The sequence below is a fragment of the Protopterus annectens genome, chromosome 5.part1 (assembly GCF_019279795.1).
Source record: "Protopterus annectens isolate FY-2018-M chromosome 5.part1, PAN1.0, whole genome shotgun sequence".
NCBI lineage: Eukaryota > Metazoa > Chordata > Ceratodontiformes > Protopteridae > Protopterus > Protopterus annectens.
Genome location: NC_056736.1, coordinates 673,715,565 through 673,733,255, shown reverse-complemented (window position 1 = coordinate 673,733,255; position 17,691 = coordinate 673,715,565). Strand labels below are relative to the sequence as shown.

Here is a 17,691-nt window from a genome sequence, read left to right as displayed (position 1 = left end):
AGGAAAATAGGGAAGCAGCCTTCAACACTAAAAGCAGAATAAAATCTAAGCAGTTCAGAAGGCTTTGAAGAACCACACTCCAAAAATGCCCGACAAGATATAAATACAACTTTTATTTTCACATGTGAAAATTAAAAGTTGTATTTTTATCTTTTCGGGCGTCTTTGGAGTGTGGTTCTTCAAGGCCTTCTGAACTACTTAGATGGTGTCTACCCTTCTGATTCTGAAATATTTGTGAGCTACTCAACAATGGCTTATCTTATGCATCTATCAAGGTGCATCCTATAGCCATCTCAGCTTATCTGCCCATGGATCCCCCTCTTTCGTCTCTCTTTGTGTTCAAACAGTTTATGAAAGGAGTGTTGCACTTCAGAATCCTTTGGAAACAAATTCCTCCTCAATGGGATTTCAGCTTTGTTCTTGAAAAATCGTCCTTATCTCCTTTTGAACCTGTGTTTCAGGCCGATTTGAAGGTTATTTGGAAAACTGTTTTGCCTATTGCTTTGACATCTGCAAGGTCGGTCTCTGAGCTGCAAGATCTTGTGGTCTGCCAAACTTCTCTAGTTTTACATTAAGGACTGGGCTGTTAACACAGTAGTAATCTTTCTTTTATATCAAAAGTCGTTTCCAAGTTTACCCTGAATCAAGCCATGCATGTCAGTTATTTATAAAAAAGAGAGAAAATTCTGCATACCTTGGATGTGCACAAGGTAGCTCAGTTATTACCTTGACAGCATTAAGCCCTTCATAAAAGCTGAGCAGCGGTTTGACCTATTCAGAGACTAAGAAGGGTTACCCTGTCTTCAAGCAAATGATTGCTTGTTGGTTGGCCTCTGCTATTTTTTTTTTTTTGTTAATCCCACCATGGTAAATGCATTCTAGGCAAGGTTTAGGCACATTCCTCCAGAGCCTTATCCTCTCTGGTGACATTGGAAGGGAGTGTACTGTAGAGACAGCATCCTGGTCTTCTGTTCTTAACTTACAAAGTACTACAAAGTGGATTATTTCTGAAGTTCCACAGCAGGTTTTGTGCGTACCTTTTTCCAGGGGTTGCTGGATCCTTATCCTCATACTTCTGAGGGAGGGTAAGCTTTGGGAATCTACCCATATGCCACTGAGGCAGTGTGAATAATGAACTTAGTACTGTTGCATAAGTTCTACGTACCTGTAGCAGTAAGATGTTCATTTTACGCACTGCCTCTGGAGACACCCAGCCACCATACCTGTTATTTTATATGTAATTTGATAGTATTCAGCCTTGTTGTGTTGTTGGTTGGCATTGATTATTTTAGTAGGCATTTTTTTTTCTTGCAAATTAGTTGGTTTCAGGCTATTCTTGCTTCTGGTCCTTTTTGGTTTGGCATATGTACTTTGTATCAGGCCTTCCATGAGAAGTCCCTCAGAATTTCAGTGAGCTTAAGTAGGTCAGATGAAGATGTCGTACTACATTTGCAGTCCTGAGGGCCTTTTGTAAATCATCTGTTACGGTAAGTGTCATTCTTGTCTGCCTATATCAGATGTATTGTAAACAAGTAGCACTTCAAGTAACTTATGGTTATTTATCTTAAAATATTTGAATTATTTCTCTTGAGACAGCTGTTAGTTCCTGAAATGGTGCCTTGATTTTAGTAAGAGAATGTAAAATGAAAACTTTTCCGTGTGTTTAGATTGCTCCATGTATAAGCTAAATGGATATCTTAGGCTGATAGAGGCACTAAATATAACCAAGCAAAGCTGATTTGAGTTCCAGGTATGTATTTCTGGTTCTTAAATTTGCTGCTGGCTTTGAGTTTTCCATGTTTATCCCCAGTAAGCTTATACTTTTTCATTAATACTGTAATATCTTAGTTTCTGCTTTGTTGGTGGGTCTCAGTTTACAGGAAGAAGGCCTTAGTAGAAACTTGGGTGTGTTGTCTGCTGCCACACGTAATTAATGGTCAGAGCTGAGGAAAGACAGCATAAGTCGACCAAAGAAAGTTAGCTGCAAGGTAGAGACAGAATTTGAATTAACTTTAGCCAGGAGAAGGGATGTGCAGAATACTTCTGTGCTTGTGGCCACTGCATCTTTTTCACTCCTAACACCGTACTCAGCTCTGAGAATATTGCTCTCTAGTGTCCTGTAGCTGTTGTGTAAAATTATCCTTCCAGGACTAGGTTCTTGCAGGGCAGGTTTTTTTCTAATGGTATAGCATTTTCTATTTCGGGGTTTTTCTTTGAGTGCCACGTTTGGTAAAAAAAAAAAAAAACACTAGCTGGAGGGTAGAACCATTCTCACATTGACAGTTTGCTTTTGTACCTTCTGGGGTAAAACAGCTTGGTTATGCCTTGAGATGATTGTGGTATACTTAACAATCAGGATTTCTTGTTACAGGAAAGTACTGTAAATGGTTTCTTTTCCATTTTAGAAAAAGAAAACTTCTAGATGACGTGAAGACTTGCTATGAGTGCAGGCTTGCTAAGATAAAAGATAGGAGAGAGAAAATTGAAAAGAAGACAGCGAATCTGAATGCTGCCTGTAATGCTGCCTTACATATCAAAGATCTGAGTAGTAGTGGAGCCCATTGGGAGCATCAGGTAGATTTATTTAATTAGATGTTAAGTGCAGAGTGTTTAGAAGATATGCAGTAATTGAGTAATAAAGTTGTATTTCATTTAATTGTAGTTTGTTAAACTACAGAACCAAAACTTTACTCCTGATGCTTTTTGTTAATATTGGCTCTGGCACTCTTAGATCTGATGTAGAAGTCAAATACGTTCTTAAGGTAGCACATTTCACTGCATCAGATAGCCTTGTTAACTGTCATCAGATTTATTTGGGGAATAAAGTGAAAATTCCTTATAGATTCAAATAGGCTTTGATTTCTGGTGTTCAGTAAGGGTGTTAACTGTGGACGAATGCTTATTTGCCCTTTTTTTAAATAAAATCTTTTTGAAATTGTTCAACTGTTGGACTTGCATGCAAGTGACATTGTTTAATTTAACTGGTATTGTCCTGAATTAATCTGGCAGTTTAGCCCAAAGGTTAAAACTATGAACCGTTAATGAGTTTCTTCCTGTAGTCCGGGATTCAGTTTCCTCAGTGTACACGTTAAAACTATATGGCTGGGCAAGTGCATTAGTTCAGCCCTTAAGAGGGCTGTACTTTGATAAATAATTGATCTGATGTTGTTAATATTTGTTCATTCCTTACGATGGGTTATCGGTTCCGTCCTCTGAACCTAGCCGGCCTTACGGCAAACTCGCGCCAGCCAAAAAACTCCTGAGCTAAGATCCTACCCACAATGCTCTGCTCCCTTTTATCTCCGATCTCATTTGCTGCATTGCTGTACAGCTGTATCAAGCCTTCTCTTCCAGCTAAGTGATCAATTTTTTGAAGTTTTTCTATTGGTGTATAGAAAGTTTTCAGTTCCTCACTATCTCTATTTTCTTACCCTATCGCAACTTTGAGACTCTGTCACTATAGTACATTCTGTCCTTTTTGTTAACTTTGAGGTAATTCTCCATTACCATCGTTGGTAATCCTCTCTCCCTTTCCTGGGTACTTTCATAACTTTTTGTTAGTCTTCCCTTGATTTTACAATGTCTGATAAGAAAAGTAGTGCTGGTTTCAAACAATGCACAGAATGCGGCCGTAAGTTACAGCTTTCTGATGGTCATGACTTGTGTGTTTATTGTCTGAATGTTTCCCACCTGTCAGTGGACCCCCCCCCCCCCCCCCCATGTGGGATTTGTAGAAATTTCTCAACTAGGACTCTCAATGAAAGGAAGAACAAACTTATACTAAAAGGCCTCCTTAAATCTCCTATCTGCGAAGCTATCTCTGGGTCGGAGGACTCAGCCCCTCCTTCGAAACCTCATAAGAGGCCTTCTTCTTCTTACTCCTCGAGGTAGCTCACTTCATCTCATCCTGGAGACCACAAGGAGTCGACTCCCAAAAAGGTGAAAACCGGCGCTGCCGTCTGTGGTCCTTTCAGCCCCAGCCTCGGCACTGCCCCAATTTGTTCTCACTCCAGCTATGTCTTCTTCACCGGCACCAGAGTTGCCGGTGGAGACATTCACGGCTCTGACAGAATCGTCACAGCCCTTTTTGGCAATGCTGACATCGGTGCAGACTCCATTGGTGTTGACGCTTTCGGCTCTGTCCTTGCTGATGCAGTCACCTTTCGGGATACTGCCCTCTACAGTGCAGACACCATCAGCAGCGACCTGCCCGCGCAGTCACCTTCGGCACAGTCGTTACCAGTGCAGACACCTTCTTCAGCAGCACCATATTCATCGGTGCTGACATTTGACACACTGCCCTTCACGTTGCAGACACCCTCGACCTCCATGGCGCCACCGTTGTCGGCGCACATACTCTTGGCACCATTCTCTTTTGTGCAGACACCCTCTGCTCCTGGTTCTACATTACACAAAGTCGCCAGAACTAAGTAGTCTCCCTCCATAGACCCTTTTGTGGGAAGTCAGTACAGCCCCTTTTTGCACAGGCCAGAATCTCCATGATATCTCTCTTTGAGGTCAGCCAGGAGCCTCTCGGAACAGGATGTGTTGCGGCTTGTCGATCAGTTGCTTGTGGCCAGCGGACTCTCTAATCTGTCTAAAGCTGAGCTCCCTTTTGCAGGTGACCATATTTCTTCACAGACTCCATCTTGCACTCCTTCGACTTCCATGGAAGCATCGAAGCCCCTTCCTCCAACAGCTGCATCCCTTTCTTCGACTCCAACTGTTGACCTCACTTTGGAGCTGGAGTCATCCTTGTGGCCCTTGGTGCACTGGGCACCGGGATCTTCTCAGGGGGCAGGCGTTAACTTGGTTCAAAGCCAATATTTTCTATGGCACCCTCCAGGAATCCTCCTACCGTCACGCTTCACAGCCCTCTTGATACTTCTGGTTGGGGGTCAGCTCGTCTGAGTGGGATGTGACCCCGGTCCTGAGGTTTTCGTGCTCTGTTCCAGGCTCCCATTCCTCTTTGGACGGTCTGGCCTTCCAGGCCATGGAGAGGGCACTTGCCTCTGTTGGCAAAACATCCCTGTCTGAGTCCTTGCCCCCTCTATGCCACAGCTGTCACAATTCACAACTACCGGACCCCAGGCTTCTCCCCCGCAGGAGATCCCCTCCTCGCAAACTTCCCCAGAGCTCCCCACTGAGGACGTCCCTTGCAAGGCTTCGTGCAAGAGGAAGCACATGGACTCCACTGAAGAGTCTCTAACCGAAGATATGGACTTTGATGGGGAAGGTTTCCCATGGTCACCCCTCTGATGTGGTGTCCTTCGGTGACATCCTCGAGATCCCAAGACAGAGAGGCGACTGGAAGTCCTCCAACCCTTCCTTAGAGGAATCCGTATTCCTGCAGGCCTTTTGTGCCCGGTCCCTTACCTCCTGGGTTACCCCACCAGCTGATGAGCTTGTCCAGCTCATTGTCCAATGTGCATGGAAGGCTCCTAACACTTTGGAAGCTGTAACTCAGAGGCCTGACAAAATTTTATCTCCCCCTACTGAACATCCTCATTGTTCCAAAGGTCTTCCAGTAGATGCCATGGTGGTGGTGGCTGCAACCAAAAAAGACATGGCAGAGGAGAGCCAGACTGTTCATCCGCCCAACAAGGAGTCGCGGGCAGTAGACAGACTCAGGAAGCGTGTGTTTGCTTAATCGACCTTCGCTGTATGGTCCTTGAACTACTTGGCGCACTTTACGAGGCTGCAAATGGACCTTATCAATGAACTCCCTGAAACCTTGGCAGGAGCTGTTTCTGATGAGGTGCGTGACAAGGTAGCCTCTCAGATAGCGACCCTGGAATCTATACACAATTCTTCCATACGCCTCATTTCACATGCAATGGAAGGAGCGGCTAGAGTGGCAGGTGCAGGCATAGTCACGAGATGGCATGCCTGGATGCGCCTTTGCGGACTCCTTTAAGGCTTCTTTATGAATGCCCATATCAAGGCCTCTTAATTGTTTGGCCCAAAGGTTAAGGATACACTGGTAAGGTGCGAACAAGATGGTAAGACCCTGTCTGCTGTTGGTGTCTGACCCTCCACCCCTCAATGATTCTACTCCAGAAATCAGAGGAGCGGGAAGATGTGGCACAGAAAATCACAGGGCTCTTTCCATGATGCATATGCCGAGTTCTCCCCTAAGGGCAGAGGGGGAACTCTAATGGAAGATGCCTTTTTTGGGGCAGGGGAGGTCTGCGAAACCGAGGTTCCAGAGATTCTTTGTCTGGGTAACGCAACCAGTGCTCCTGTAGCGTTGCCTGACTGCTCACCTCTGGAAGTGGTCGGGGGTTGTTTTCCCTTGTACCCTACTGCCTAGTGAGCCATAACCACCGATTCCTGGGTACAACGGATAATATACACAGGTTAGGGCATTCCCTTCCATCTCTGTCCCACTTCACCCAGAAATTTACCCGACGTCCCACCCAGTCAGGGGGAAGCAGCAGCAGCAGCACGAAATCTGAAAGCTGCTACAAAAAAAGTCATCCAAATGGTCCCCTCAGACCAGATAAGATCCGGTTTTTACTCTAGATTCTTTTTGGTGCCAAAAAAGACAGGGGACTGGAGACAGATTCTGGATCTTTGCACACTTAACAAATTTGTAAAAACAGAGAAATTCTGGATGGTCACGGTTCAGTCTATCCTTCCTTTTTTGGAAGAAGATGATTTGATGTTGTGTATAGATCTTCAAGATGTGTATTACCATATAAAAGTGGACAAACATTCAAGAAGATGCCTCCGCTTCCGCATAGGTGCTAGTCACTGCCAATTTCGAGCACTGCCCTTCGGTCTTTGTACAGCCCCCAGAGTTTTCACCAAATGCATGGCAGTGGTTATCGCTCACCTGAGACTTCAAGAATTCCAGGCGTTTCCATACCTAGAAGACTGGCTCCTTACCACCCCCACCCAAGCGTCTACTGGAGGAAGCCCTGGATTACACTCTTCTCACAGCTCAGCGCCTGGGAATCACTATAAACTGGGAGAAGTCCAACACGACTCTGGCACAATCTTTAGAATTCATCGGAGTTCTGTTGGACACGAAAAATTGCACAGCATCTCTTCTGGATCACAGACTTCAAAGAATAAGACAACAGGTCCAGTTGCTAATTTGTCACCAAAAATCTTCTGCTTGTTCTGTACTCCAACTCTTGGGGTCGATGGCAGCCTCTATCACCATTGTTCCTCTGGCCAGGTTCCACATGAGACTTCTTCAGTGGCTACTTCTCACTCAGTGGTGCCCTCTTCAACATTCTTTGTCTTTTCAGATAAGTGTAACTCGGAGATGCAAGCAAGACTTGCTCTGGCGGACGTCTCACATTCCCCATCAGCCAAAAACCACAGTGACCATGGACGCCTCCCTGATGGGGTGAGGAGGCTATCTCAGGGAAACTCTATCCAAGGCACCTGGTCGGAGACAGAGGCTCATTTGCATATCAGTGTCCTGGAACTGAGGGCGGTGCTACTACTGTTGCAAGCATTCACTCGATCCGTCTGTCAGGTGCTATTGCAATCCAGTCAGACAACATGTCAGTAGTGTGGTACATCAGCAAGCAAGGGGGCACCAGATCTTAACCCGTTATGCCGAGAGGCCTTGAGAATATGGCAGTGAGCGTTGGCTTCCAACCGCTTTCTAATTGCAACCCACATTCCCGGGAGCTCCAATGTGATAGCGGACAAATTAAGCTGGTGCATTCTAGGACCTCACAAGTGGTCCCCTCACTCTGGTGTTAGCGGCAAAAATTTTCAGTCGCTGGGGCCAACCTTGCTGTGATCTGTTTGTCTGCTCAAGCAACTAAAAGTGCAGCAAATACTTTGACCTGATCCCCCCTCGGGGACAGTCACTGAGAGACACTCTAGTCCATACTTGGCCGTCGGGTCTGCTTTATGCTTACCCTCCTACCCCTCATTTCCCAATTTTTGAAGAAAGCACGGCAGTTGAAGAGCAAAGTAATCCTCATTGCACCATGTTGGCCTCAACAAGTTTGGTTCCCCTTCCTTTGGCCTCACCTGCTAGATCAACTGTGGATTCTCAAATTAAAAAACTCTGAGGTTGATCTCCCATCCACAAGGTATGACCCACCCCAATCTAACAAACCTGAAGCTGACAACTTAGTTTCTCCACTTAGTGATCTCCAGGCAGGATAACCTCTCTTCCCCGGTGCGCAATATTCTTATTGCATCTCATAAATCATCCACCAGGCTAACCTATCTCAGCAAATGGAAAAGATTTACTTTATGAGCATCGAACAAACAACTGGACCCCTTGTCAGCCCCAGTTTCGATGATATTAGTTTATTTATCAGATCTCTTTTAATATGGGGTGTCAGCCTCTAGTGTTCTTGTTCATTTAGCTGCCATTTCTAATTTCCATTTTGGCTTCCAGGACTTTTCACTCATGTCACACAGACTCTGCAAAACTGTATTGAAGGGCGTTTTTCACCTAAAGCCTCCCTTTAGAGAACCAGTGCAACCTTGGGACCTGGCTTTGGTTCTGCAAGCCCTAACAGCACCCCTCCCCCCTTTGAACCTGCATTTTCATGTGACATAGTACCTCTCTTGGAAAACCTTGTTTCTGGTTGCCATCACATTTGCCAGACATCTGTCAGACCTTCAAGCCTTAAGCATCAAATGTCCCTACCTTATTTTCCATAAGGATAGAGTCGTACTAAATACTAATTCCTCCTTCCTACCAAAAGTGGTGTCAAGGTGGTCTATCAACCAATCTGTTGACCTCCCAGTATTTTTTCCTAATCATTCTAACAAGGGAGAGTATTGCTTGCACTCCCTAGATGCCCACAGGCAAATCCATTTTTATTTGGACAGAACAAAATCTACCCGTAAAACAGACCAATTATTTCTGGACCAAGACTAGGTCATCCTGTTTCTAAAGTTACATTAACGTCATGGTTGAGAAATTGCATTACCTTCATCTACAACAAGAACATCACCTTGCCTCACAAAGTGAAAGCCCATTCTACAAGGTCAATGGCAACTTCAGCAGCTTTCCATGCTAGGCCTTCCCTGAATGACATTTGCCCAGCTGCGACTTGGCGCAACCTCCATACCTTTATTCTTCATTACAAATTGGATTTGGCCTCCAGAGGAAGAGCTTCTTTTGGTTCCATGGTGCTCAGGAATATTCTTCCATGAGGACCGCCCAGGGATATAGGTATCTGGGGACTCTGTCCCATCTTATGGAATGAACGAAGATTAACAGCATCAGATAAAGAAGTTGTCTTACCATAACATTCCATCTGTGTTATTTATCTTCGTTCATTCATTACTCCCCACCCTCCGTCCCCCTCTGGAGGTTCCTGGTGGATTTAATTTGGTGGTTCTTCCATTCTTGTTGGTCTGTTCTGACCAGAGGTAGCCTCTACTTTTGTCTATCAACTTGCAAACTCGATCTGAGGTAACTGGGAGCAGAGCATTGTGGGCAGGATCTTTGCTGGAGAGTTTTTTGGCTGACATGAGCTTTGATACAAGGCCGGCTCGGTTCCGAGGACAGAACTGATAACCCATCGTAACGAATGAATGAAGATCAACAACATAGATGGAGGGTTATGGTAAGACATAACCTTTTTCAACCACTGTCAGATTTTTACTGAAATGTTTTTTTCTTTCTTTAATCTGATGCTGTCCTTTTCATTCTTCACTTATGGGTCTCTGATCGATCCTCGGATCCAGTTTGACCACATACTACAGACTTCGTATCCAACTCTTGAGCACCCCCCCTCTGCCATTAATGCCCCACTCTATCCCCATTACCTCGGATCTTATTTGCTGTCATCATTGTTAGACATAGGTTCCACTCTCGAGTGTTTGTAAGAAACGAAAATACTCAGAGAATACTCCAGTTCCAGTAGGCAATATGTAACAATGGTTGACAGATGATTCACAATAATAATGTTCACGAGTCCACCAGGTAGCAGAAGTTACTTTTAATAAACAGCGATAAAAAACAAGTTGAGCGCTTTCATCTAAAAATAATAGACTTCATCAGAACACTTAGCTACAATGTATGGTGGCTTATATACTCTTACACATGCCTGCAATAAAGTAATTAAAATCAATTGGCTGCAAATATTTTAACTCTTAACCTGCTACCACTGGAGATTGACTAATGCATACATACTTTAAAGCTTATAAAATACTGTTGTAAATATTAACATAAATTAATTCTACATAACAATTTTTTTAAAAATTCCTAGTAGTATAATAATATAATATAAACAATCTACAGAACTATTATGAAACAGATGCTACAATAGTGTCAACTTGTAGTTGTGAGGACCATGACAATTGAAAAGGTTGTCCTGCATAATGAGTACTGAAATCTGTTATTATACACCCGGAGGGATATAAAATACAAAAGTATAGCTCAACAATATATGATATGAGAAATTACAATATAAAGTGCATAGTGCTTTGTGCAAAAACAATAATATATAAATAATACATATTAAAATGATCTGTATTAAATTCATGCTTGTAGAATGAACAATATGAAATATTAAAATTGATGGACTTTTTTACTTTTAAATACATCTATATTCTCCTATCATCCAACATAGGTTTTATGGATATATAATCGTTTAATCCCGGAGAGACAGTGGCATTTAATTTAACTTGCCACCATACCTCCCTTTCACCTATTTTTTTCTTTAAATTACCCCCTCTAGTGTTGACATGGACAATTTCTAAAATACCAAATAAAAATCTATCACAAGTATTGCTGTCCTTCAAATGTTTGCACAAGGCATTTTTTTCATCTCCCTTTCTAATACAATAATAGTGGTCATAGATCCTATTACGGAGGCATCTCTCAGTTTTGCCTACGTAATAAGAATTGCATTTAGTACAAGTTGCCAGGTATATTAACCCAGATGTTCTACAATTTCCTTTCTTGAAATTTATACTTGTATAGTTTGTATCCTGTAATGTTATTGAGGGTCTAAGATCAATGTATGTGCACTGATTGCAATTTCCACACTTAGTGACAGAGTAGTAACACGAGATGGCATTAAGGGTACTACTAAGTGTGGAAATTGCAATCAGTGCACATACATTGATCTTAGACCCGCAATAACATTACAGGATACAAACTATACAAGTATAAATTTCAAGAAATATATGACCACTATTATTGTATTAGAAAGGGAGATGAAAAAAATGCCTTGTGCAAACATTTGAAGGACAGCAATACTTGTGATAGATTTTTATTTGGTATTTTAGAAATTGTCTATGTCAACACTAGAGGGGGTAATTTAAAGAAAAAAATAGGCGAAAGGGAGGTATGGTGGCAAGTTAAATTAAATGCCACAGTCTCTCCGGGATTAAACGATTATATATCCATAAAACCTATGTTGGATGATAGGAGAATATAGATGTATTTAAAAGTAAAAAAGTCCATCAATTTTAATATTTCATATTGTTCATTCTACAAGCATGAATTTAATACAGATCATTTTAATATGTATTATTTATATATTATTGTTTTTGCACAAAGCACTATGCACTTTATATTGTAATTTCTCATATCATATATTGTTGAGCTATACTTTTGTATTTTATATCCCTCCGGGTGTATAATAACAGATTTCAGTACTCATTATGCAGGACAACCTTTTCAATTGTCATGGTCCTCACAACTACAAGTTGACACTATTGTAGCATCTGTTTCATAATAGTTCTGTAGATTGTTTATATTATATTATTATACTACTAGGAATTTTTAAAAAATTGTTATGTAGAATTAATTTATGTTAATATTTACAACAGTATTTATAAGCTTCAAAGTATGTATGCATTAGTCAATCTCCAGTGGTAGCAGGTTAAGAGTTAAAATATTTGCAGCCAATTGATTTTAATTACTTTATTGCAGGCATGTGTAAGAGTATATAAGCCACCATACATTGTAGCTAAGTGTTCTGATGAAGTCTATTATTTTTAGATGAAAGCGCTCAACTTGTTTTTTATCGCTGTTTATTAAAAGTAACTTCTGCTACCTGGTGGACTCGTGAACATTATTATTGTGAATCATCTGTCAACCATTGTTACATATTGCCTACTGGAACTGGAGTATTTTCTGAGTATTTTCGTGTTGTTGGTTCCGGTTCCTTTTCTTTTCATTGTATCGTGTTTGTAAGAAAGTTTAATGTATTTTTTTTACTTCTAAAATTCCTATACATCTCTGCTATAAATCTTAAAATCTTTTTTCCTTTCTACTTCCTTTTAGCGTTCGTTGGTGTTAGGGTTATTTTGATCCTTTCTTTACTTTTCTGTACTAAATTTTTAGTAGTCTTTCATATCATTGTTGGTACTTTTTTCTTAACTGACTTTTTGTGTTGCCTGAAGAACGTATCTCTGTTTATTACCATAGGTTGTAACTTAAACTTTTTTCTTACTGTGAAAAAAAAAATAGGAAAAAAAAACTATCTGTTTAACAGCTAGTTGTTTCCAGTTACAATGTCTGATAAACTGACAGATTTAAAAAATGCATTTCTTGTGGGCATTAGATCCCAAACTCAGATGCCCACAAGGAGTTCATTTATTGCCTTGGTCCTGACCATTTAAATACGTCCTGTTAAGTCTGATCTACTTTTAACTCTAGGGATTTGGCTGCCAGGTGTAATAAACTTGTATTAAAGGTTTACCTCCTGCTTCTTCATCTTCAGATGATCAAATGCTCTCAACAACTAGGAAGGTAGCTTCATTGAGCAGAAGAAAAAGTGTCCTCCAAAATCCCCCATGTCTTCTTCGGATACTAGGGAAAAAAAGTAAGAAATATGTTGGATCTGACATCTTCAGATCCAAAGTCTCTTTGCCTACACTCATCTGGAACCACCATCTGATCCAAAGATATCCGCTGCTATAGTTATATCTCCCTCATCAAGGACAGCCAGACTGAATCCTAAGTCTTTGAATCTGAAGCAGAATACATCTCGTCACAGCCATACTCTGGAGTATATGGTGAAGTCCATTTTGCTCTCCTTGCCTGCGCAACTGTTTCAAACTCCGAAGAAACATTCCAGGCCAAGAAGCAGACCTGAATAAGATGATGCAAAAGTTTCTCGGGGCTCAGATCCAGATGGGGGTCCTGCAAGCTCTATTCCGTACTGGATCCATGAGTTCATAATCAAAGTCTGTTTTATCTCCTTCTCTGATTTGACCTGTGGATTCGGAATCCTAGAATCCGAAATCCCTGATATGTTCAGCATTGGATCTAAGGAAAGTTTCTTCCTCCACTCTGTTTCCCCTAACAGGTTCTGATCCGGTACCCTTGGAGCCGAAGTATCAGCATCTGATCCGAAGGGGTGGATTCGGCTGCAGTGTTGTCATATCTATCCCTCCACCTCGGAACTTCAACTCTGTGCAGTTTGGGTCTGGTTCTCCCCTCAAGGCTCAGATCTGAGGGTGACCATGAACTGTTTTCCTCGGAAGCTTTTACTTTGAGGTGGCAGGTCGGGGCTTCTCCTGAGCCCTTGGCCTTAGAGGTGGTAGAAAGGGCTTTTTCTCTCCAGAGAGAACTGTCCTCTCATTTCTGATCCCACCTCTTTACTTCCATTGGTTCTGAACTCTGAGTCAGTCAGGCCTTTTCCACAGAGACAACCAGTTCCATTGGGCCTCCAAGACAGTTCCAGTAGAAGAGCTTCCCCCTATTTCTTACGACACGTCTCCAGAACATCCTACTGAAGAGGTTTTCAAGAAAGAGGACTTGTAAAAGTAGACACACAGACTTCTGAAGAAGGATTCCCCCAGATCCCCAGTGGATAATATCTCCTTTGGAGATATTCTAGAGATCCTGAAGCAGAAAGGTGGGTGGTCATCCCAAGCTCCTTCCAAAGAATCTGTGTTCCTGGAGGGTTTTGATTCTGGCCTCTCTAAACTTGGGTCACCTTCCCAGGTGGATGAAGTAATTGAGCTGGTATTCCACCGGGCATGGAAGGTGCCAAATGCTGTTGAATCCATTCCCAAGCACCCTGATAAATTTTTGGAACCACCTGCAGACAAACCCCACCGGAAGAAAGGAGTCTCAGTTGATGCTATGTTGGTGGTAGCCGCCACTAATAAAGAGCTACCAGATCAGAGCTCTACTGTCCATCTGCCCAATAGAGAGTTTAGAGCATTGGACAGATTTGGAAAGCGAGTTTTTGCCTCAGCTACCTTTGCACATTAAGTACAGTGTCATCAGTTGTGAAGGCCCACCCCTTTAGTTTCTTAACTTTGAATTTATCTTCTGTCTCCTTCATTTTCTACTTAAAACTATTTTGCCTCTTCCTACTTCATTTTGCGGCTTGTGCTTTAGGTGTTGCCTGCATTTAGTTTCCCGCATTTATTACTGCTTGTCGGTAGCCTGATTTAAATTGATGACAGCATTCTACTGAATTGCTACTGTATTTGAGCAGTTTTTTATTGTGACTGTGAGCTAATTCATCACATGTGCATTGTTTTAAAGCAATTTACTTATTAGCTGCATTTCATTACTGTTTAACTGTATTCCATTGCTGTTTACTGCAATTCATTACTGTTTTAACTGCATTTCATTATTGTTTAACTGTATTTTTTTCATGCTGAGAGTTTTTGTCTGTAAGTGGTTAATCTGTGCTTTTTTGTGAATTTTACTGCGTTCTTAATCCTTAAATTGAGTGGCATTGTTTGAAAACATGTTTGCTGCATCCAGAGTTGTTTGTTTTTTCGTTCTGCGATGTTCTTCGTGTTTCACTGTTGCAGTCATAACTGTAGGGTACTCCTGCCGGCAGGCAGCCCGAGGTCGGCCAGAATATCAAAGTCTGGGTCTGGCGTCTGCTTTTCCAGCTAGAACCCTGACGTCAGAGCGCACGGGTATAAGGCTGACAGCCGACACCATCTTCCCCAGTCTTTCTTGCCGTGCGGTGCAAAGCAGTTCGCTAGTTGTTGGTTGGCGTTTTCAAGACAACGTAGTGTGATTGTCGTCGGTCCGAAGTTTTCTACTTCTCTTCTCAAAGCTAAGTATCCCGTTGGGGAAACTTTTTTCTTGCTCCTCCGATGTCAGAAAAAGTTAATAATTGTGTATCGTGTGGAAAACAAATACCTCATAAAGATTTCCACTCTTACTGTCTACCTTGCTTAGGCCCTGACCACGACGTTTCTTGTTGTCGGTTCTGTGCCAGGTTTAATTCTCGCACTATCAAGCGTAGGTACGATTGGGCCTTGAATTACTTCGGTAGACGATTTAATTATAGGATGTCGTCGGATACTTTACCGACTACCGGATTACAAAAGAAGCGCAAAGACAAGGACAGGCCTCCGAGGTCCAAACAGGATACTTTGCCGCCGGAGCCAGCTTCGGGTTCGGCGGTCGTCAGTGAGGCGCTTTTACAGCCCCTGTCGTCCGCCACTTCAGAACCGATGGCCGACACAGACTCACACGGTGAGCCAACTAGGCCCAGTAATTTGTCTGCTGCAGGACCTTCGGACGTCGCTCCTTCAGATGGGTCCAGAACCGCTATGCAGGTACCGGCTTCTGAGGGGGTCTTCAGGCCTTCACACATTACTATTTCCACAAAGGCAAAAGCAAAGTCAAAGACTCCTGTTAAACCAAGACTTTCTGCTCAAGCTTCTTCGGATTCAGCTCCTAAGACTCAGAAGCAATTACTTCGGATGGCTGAGGATTTATTAACTATGATTAGGGGCTCTCACCCTCCTCCTGAGAAAAGGCCTAGACAGGATATCCCTTATGATTCTTCTGATTAGGCTTCTGTATCTTCTGTTTCTTCCTCTGATCAGGATTACTCCTTTCCTCCTTATGAGGATTCGGATGCAGAGGATTCTGTTCCCTCTGCCTTTCCCCCTGAAGATTTTTCTTTTGGGGAGACCTTGTATGAGATGAGGGAGCATTTTCATTGGGAAGGTCAGGATTATTCTGCTTACAAAAAGAGACTCGGGGGAATTTCTTCTTCTCCCTCAGCACAGGCCTTTAGCTATTCCTCCTGTACTTGACATTGTGGATGATGCCTTCTCTGAAGCTAACTTGAATCCTGATTCCATGCCGCCTGCTCCTTCTAAGCCTGATAGATTTTACAGGGTCCCTGATTCCCATCAATTCTTATTCAAGAACCCTTCTGCTGATCCTGAAACTATTTCGCAGGGTTCCAAGGCTGCTAAGGCCGCCTCATCTAAGAATCCTATACCCTCTGAAAAGGATTCTCGTGCCTTGGATAGGTGGGGCAAAAAGGTTTATACTTCAGCTACCCTTTCTATTAGAGCTTTAAATTGCCAGTTTCACATGTTTAAGTATCAACAGTTTCTTTTATCTGTTTTAAAGCAAAGGATTTCTACTTTTCCTGCATGTGCTGAAGACAAGGAATTACAGGATGTGTTGCATGCTACTGAACAAGTTAGCAAACATAGTTTACATTGTGGTTTTGATGCCTTAGAGGCTTCTTGCAGGGCGGCTGCCTCTGGTACTGTTATCAGGAGACATGCTTGGCTTCTTGAGCAGAATTTACCTGAACAAGTTAAGGTAAAATTGCTAGATGCCCCTGTTCAGCATGATGTCTTATTTGCGTCTAAGGCTGAGGAGGTTATTAAAAAGATGGAAGAAAAAGCCAAGTCTATGCAGACTTTAAAAGATTTCTTGCAAGTACAGCCTCCTAGATTTTCCAGAAATTGGCCCTCCAAAAATTGGTCTTTTCCCACCTCTGACAGGCCTCAAAGGGGAAGATATAGACGCTCCAGAGGTCGGTCTCAGGCTCAGGCCTCTTACAGATCTAGACAGTGGACTGCTTCTTCACCTAGAAGGGGAGAAGACAGATCTCAAACCCAAAGAAAGCAGACTCAATGACTCTCTCTGTTGGGCTTCAGGTCCTCCTTTCCTGGATGCCCCTCTCGGAGGAAAACTTTCTCTTTTTTACCAAAATTGGACTCACATTACTCAGGACAAATGGGTGTTAGACGTGATTTTGAAAGGTTACAGATTCCACTTTCACACTCTGCCAAGACCTTCCGGCTGGCCAGATCTGCCAAAACATCAATGGACAGAGGCCTTAAATCAAGTGGACGCCTTATTAGCCTTAAGAGCCATAGAACCTGTTCCACCTTTAGAGGTGGGGAAAGGTTTCTACTCAAGACTTTTTCTGGTCCCAAGAAAACAAAACTCCTGGAGACCTATTCTGGACCTCTCAATATTAAACACCTTTTTGGAAATTCCAAAGTTCAAAATGCTTACACTTCAACAACTTCTTCCAATGCTCTCACAAGATGCTTGGATGGTAACATTGGACTTAAAAAGAGGCTTACTTACACTTCCCCATAAGGCCTCAATGCCGAAAGTACCTCAGATTCAAAGCAGGCTCGAGACACTTCCAATTCTCTGTACTGCCATTTGGCTTATCTACTGCGCCCAGAGTTTTTACCAAATGCCTGGCTCCAGTAGTAGCTTACTGCAGACTTCAGGGGATTCAGATTTACCCCTATTTGGACGACTGTCTAATTCAGGCAGACAGCAAAGATCTTCTACTTCAACATCTGCATTTTGTTCAACGTCTTCTACTACTACTGGTATTCTCAGTGAACACAAAAAAGTCACATTTGATTCCTTCTCAACGAATGACCTTCTTGGGAGTTCTTTTGGACACAAGTTTACAGAAGGCCTTCCTTACTCCAGAAAAAGTTACAGCTGGCTTCAATTTTCAAGACCTTGGCAGCATTGACTCA

General features: G+C 42.6%; 1 protein-coding gene across 1 annotated transcript in view; it reads left to right on the top strand.

Annotated features, from left to right (window-relative positions):
- LOC122803253 overlaps window positions 1–17,691 on the top strand; it is a 1,850,609-nt gene that overhangs the window by 1,383,093 nt on the left and 449,825 nt on the right. The window contains exon 7 of the mRNA XM_044072846.1: window positions 2,406–2,574. Coding sequence (XP_043928781.1) covers window positions 2,406–2,574 — 169 coding nt within the window. The remainder of the gene's footprint in view (window positions 1–2,405; window positions 2,575–17,691) is intronic.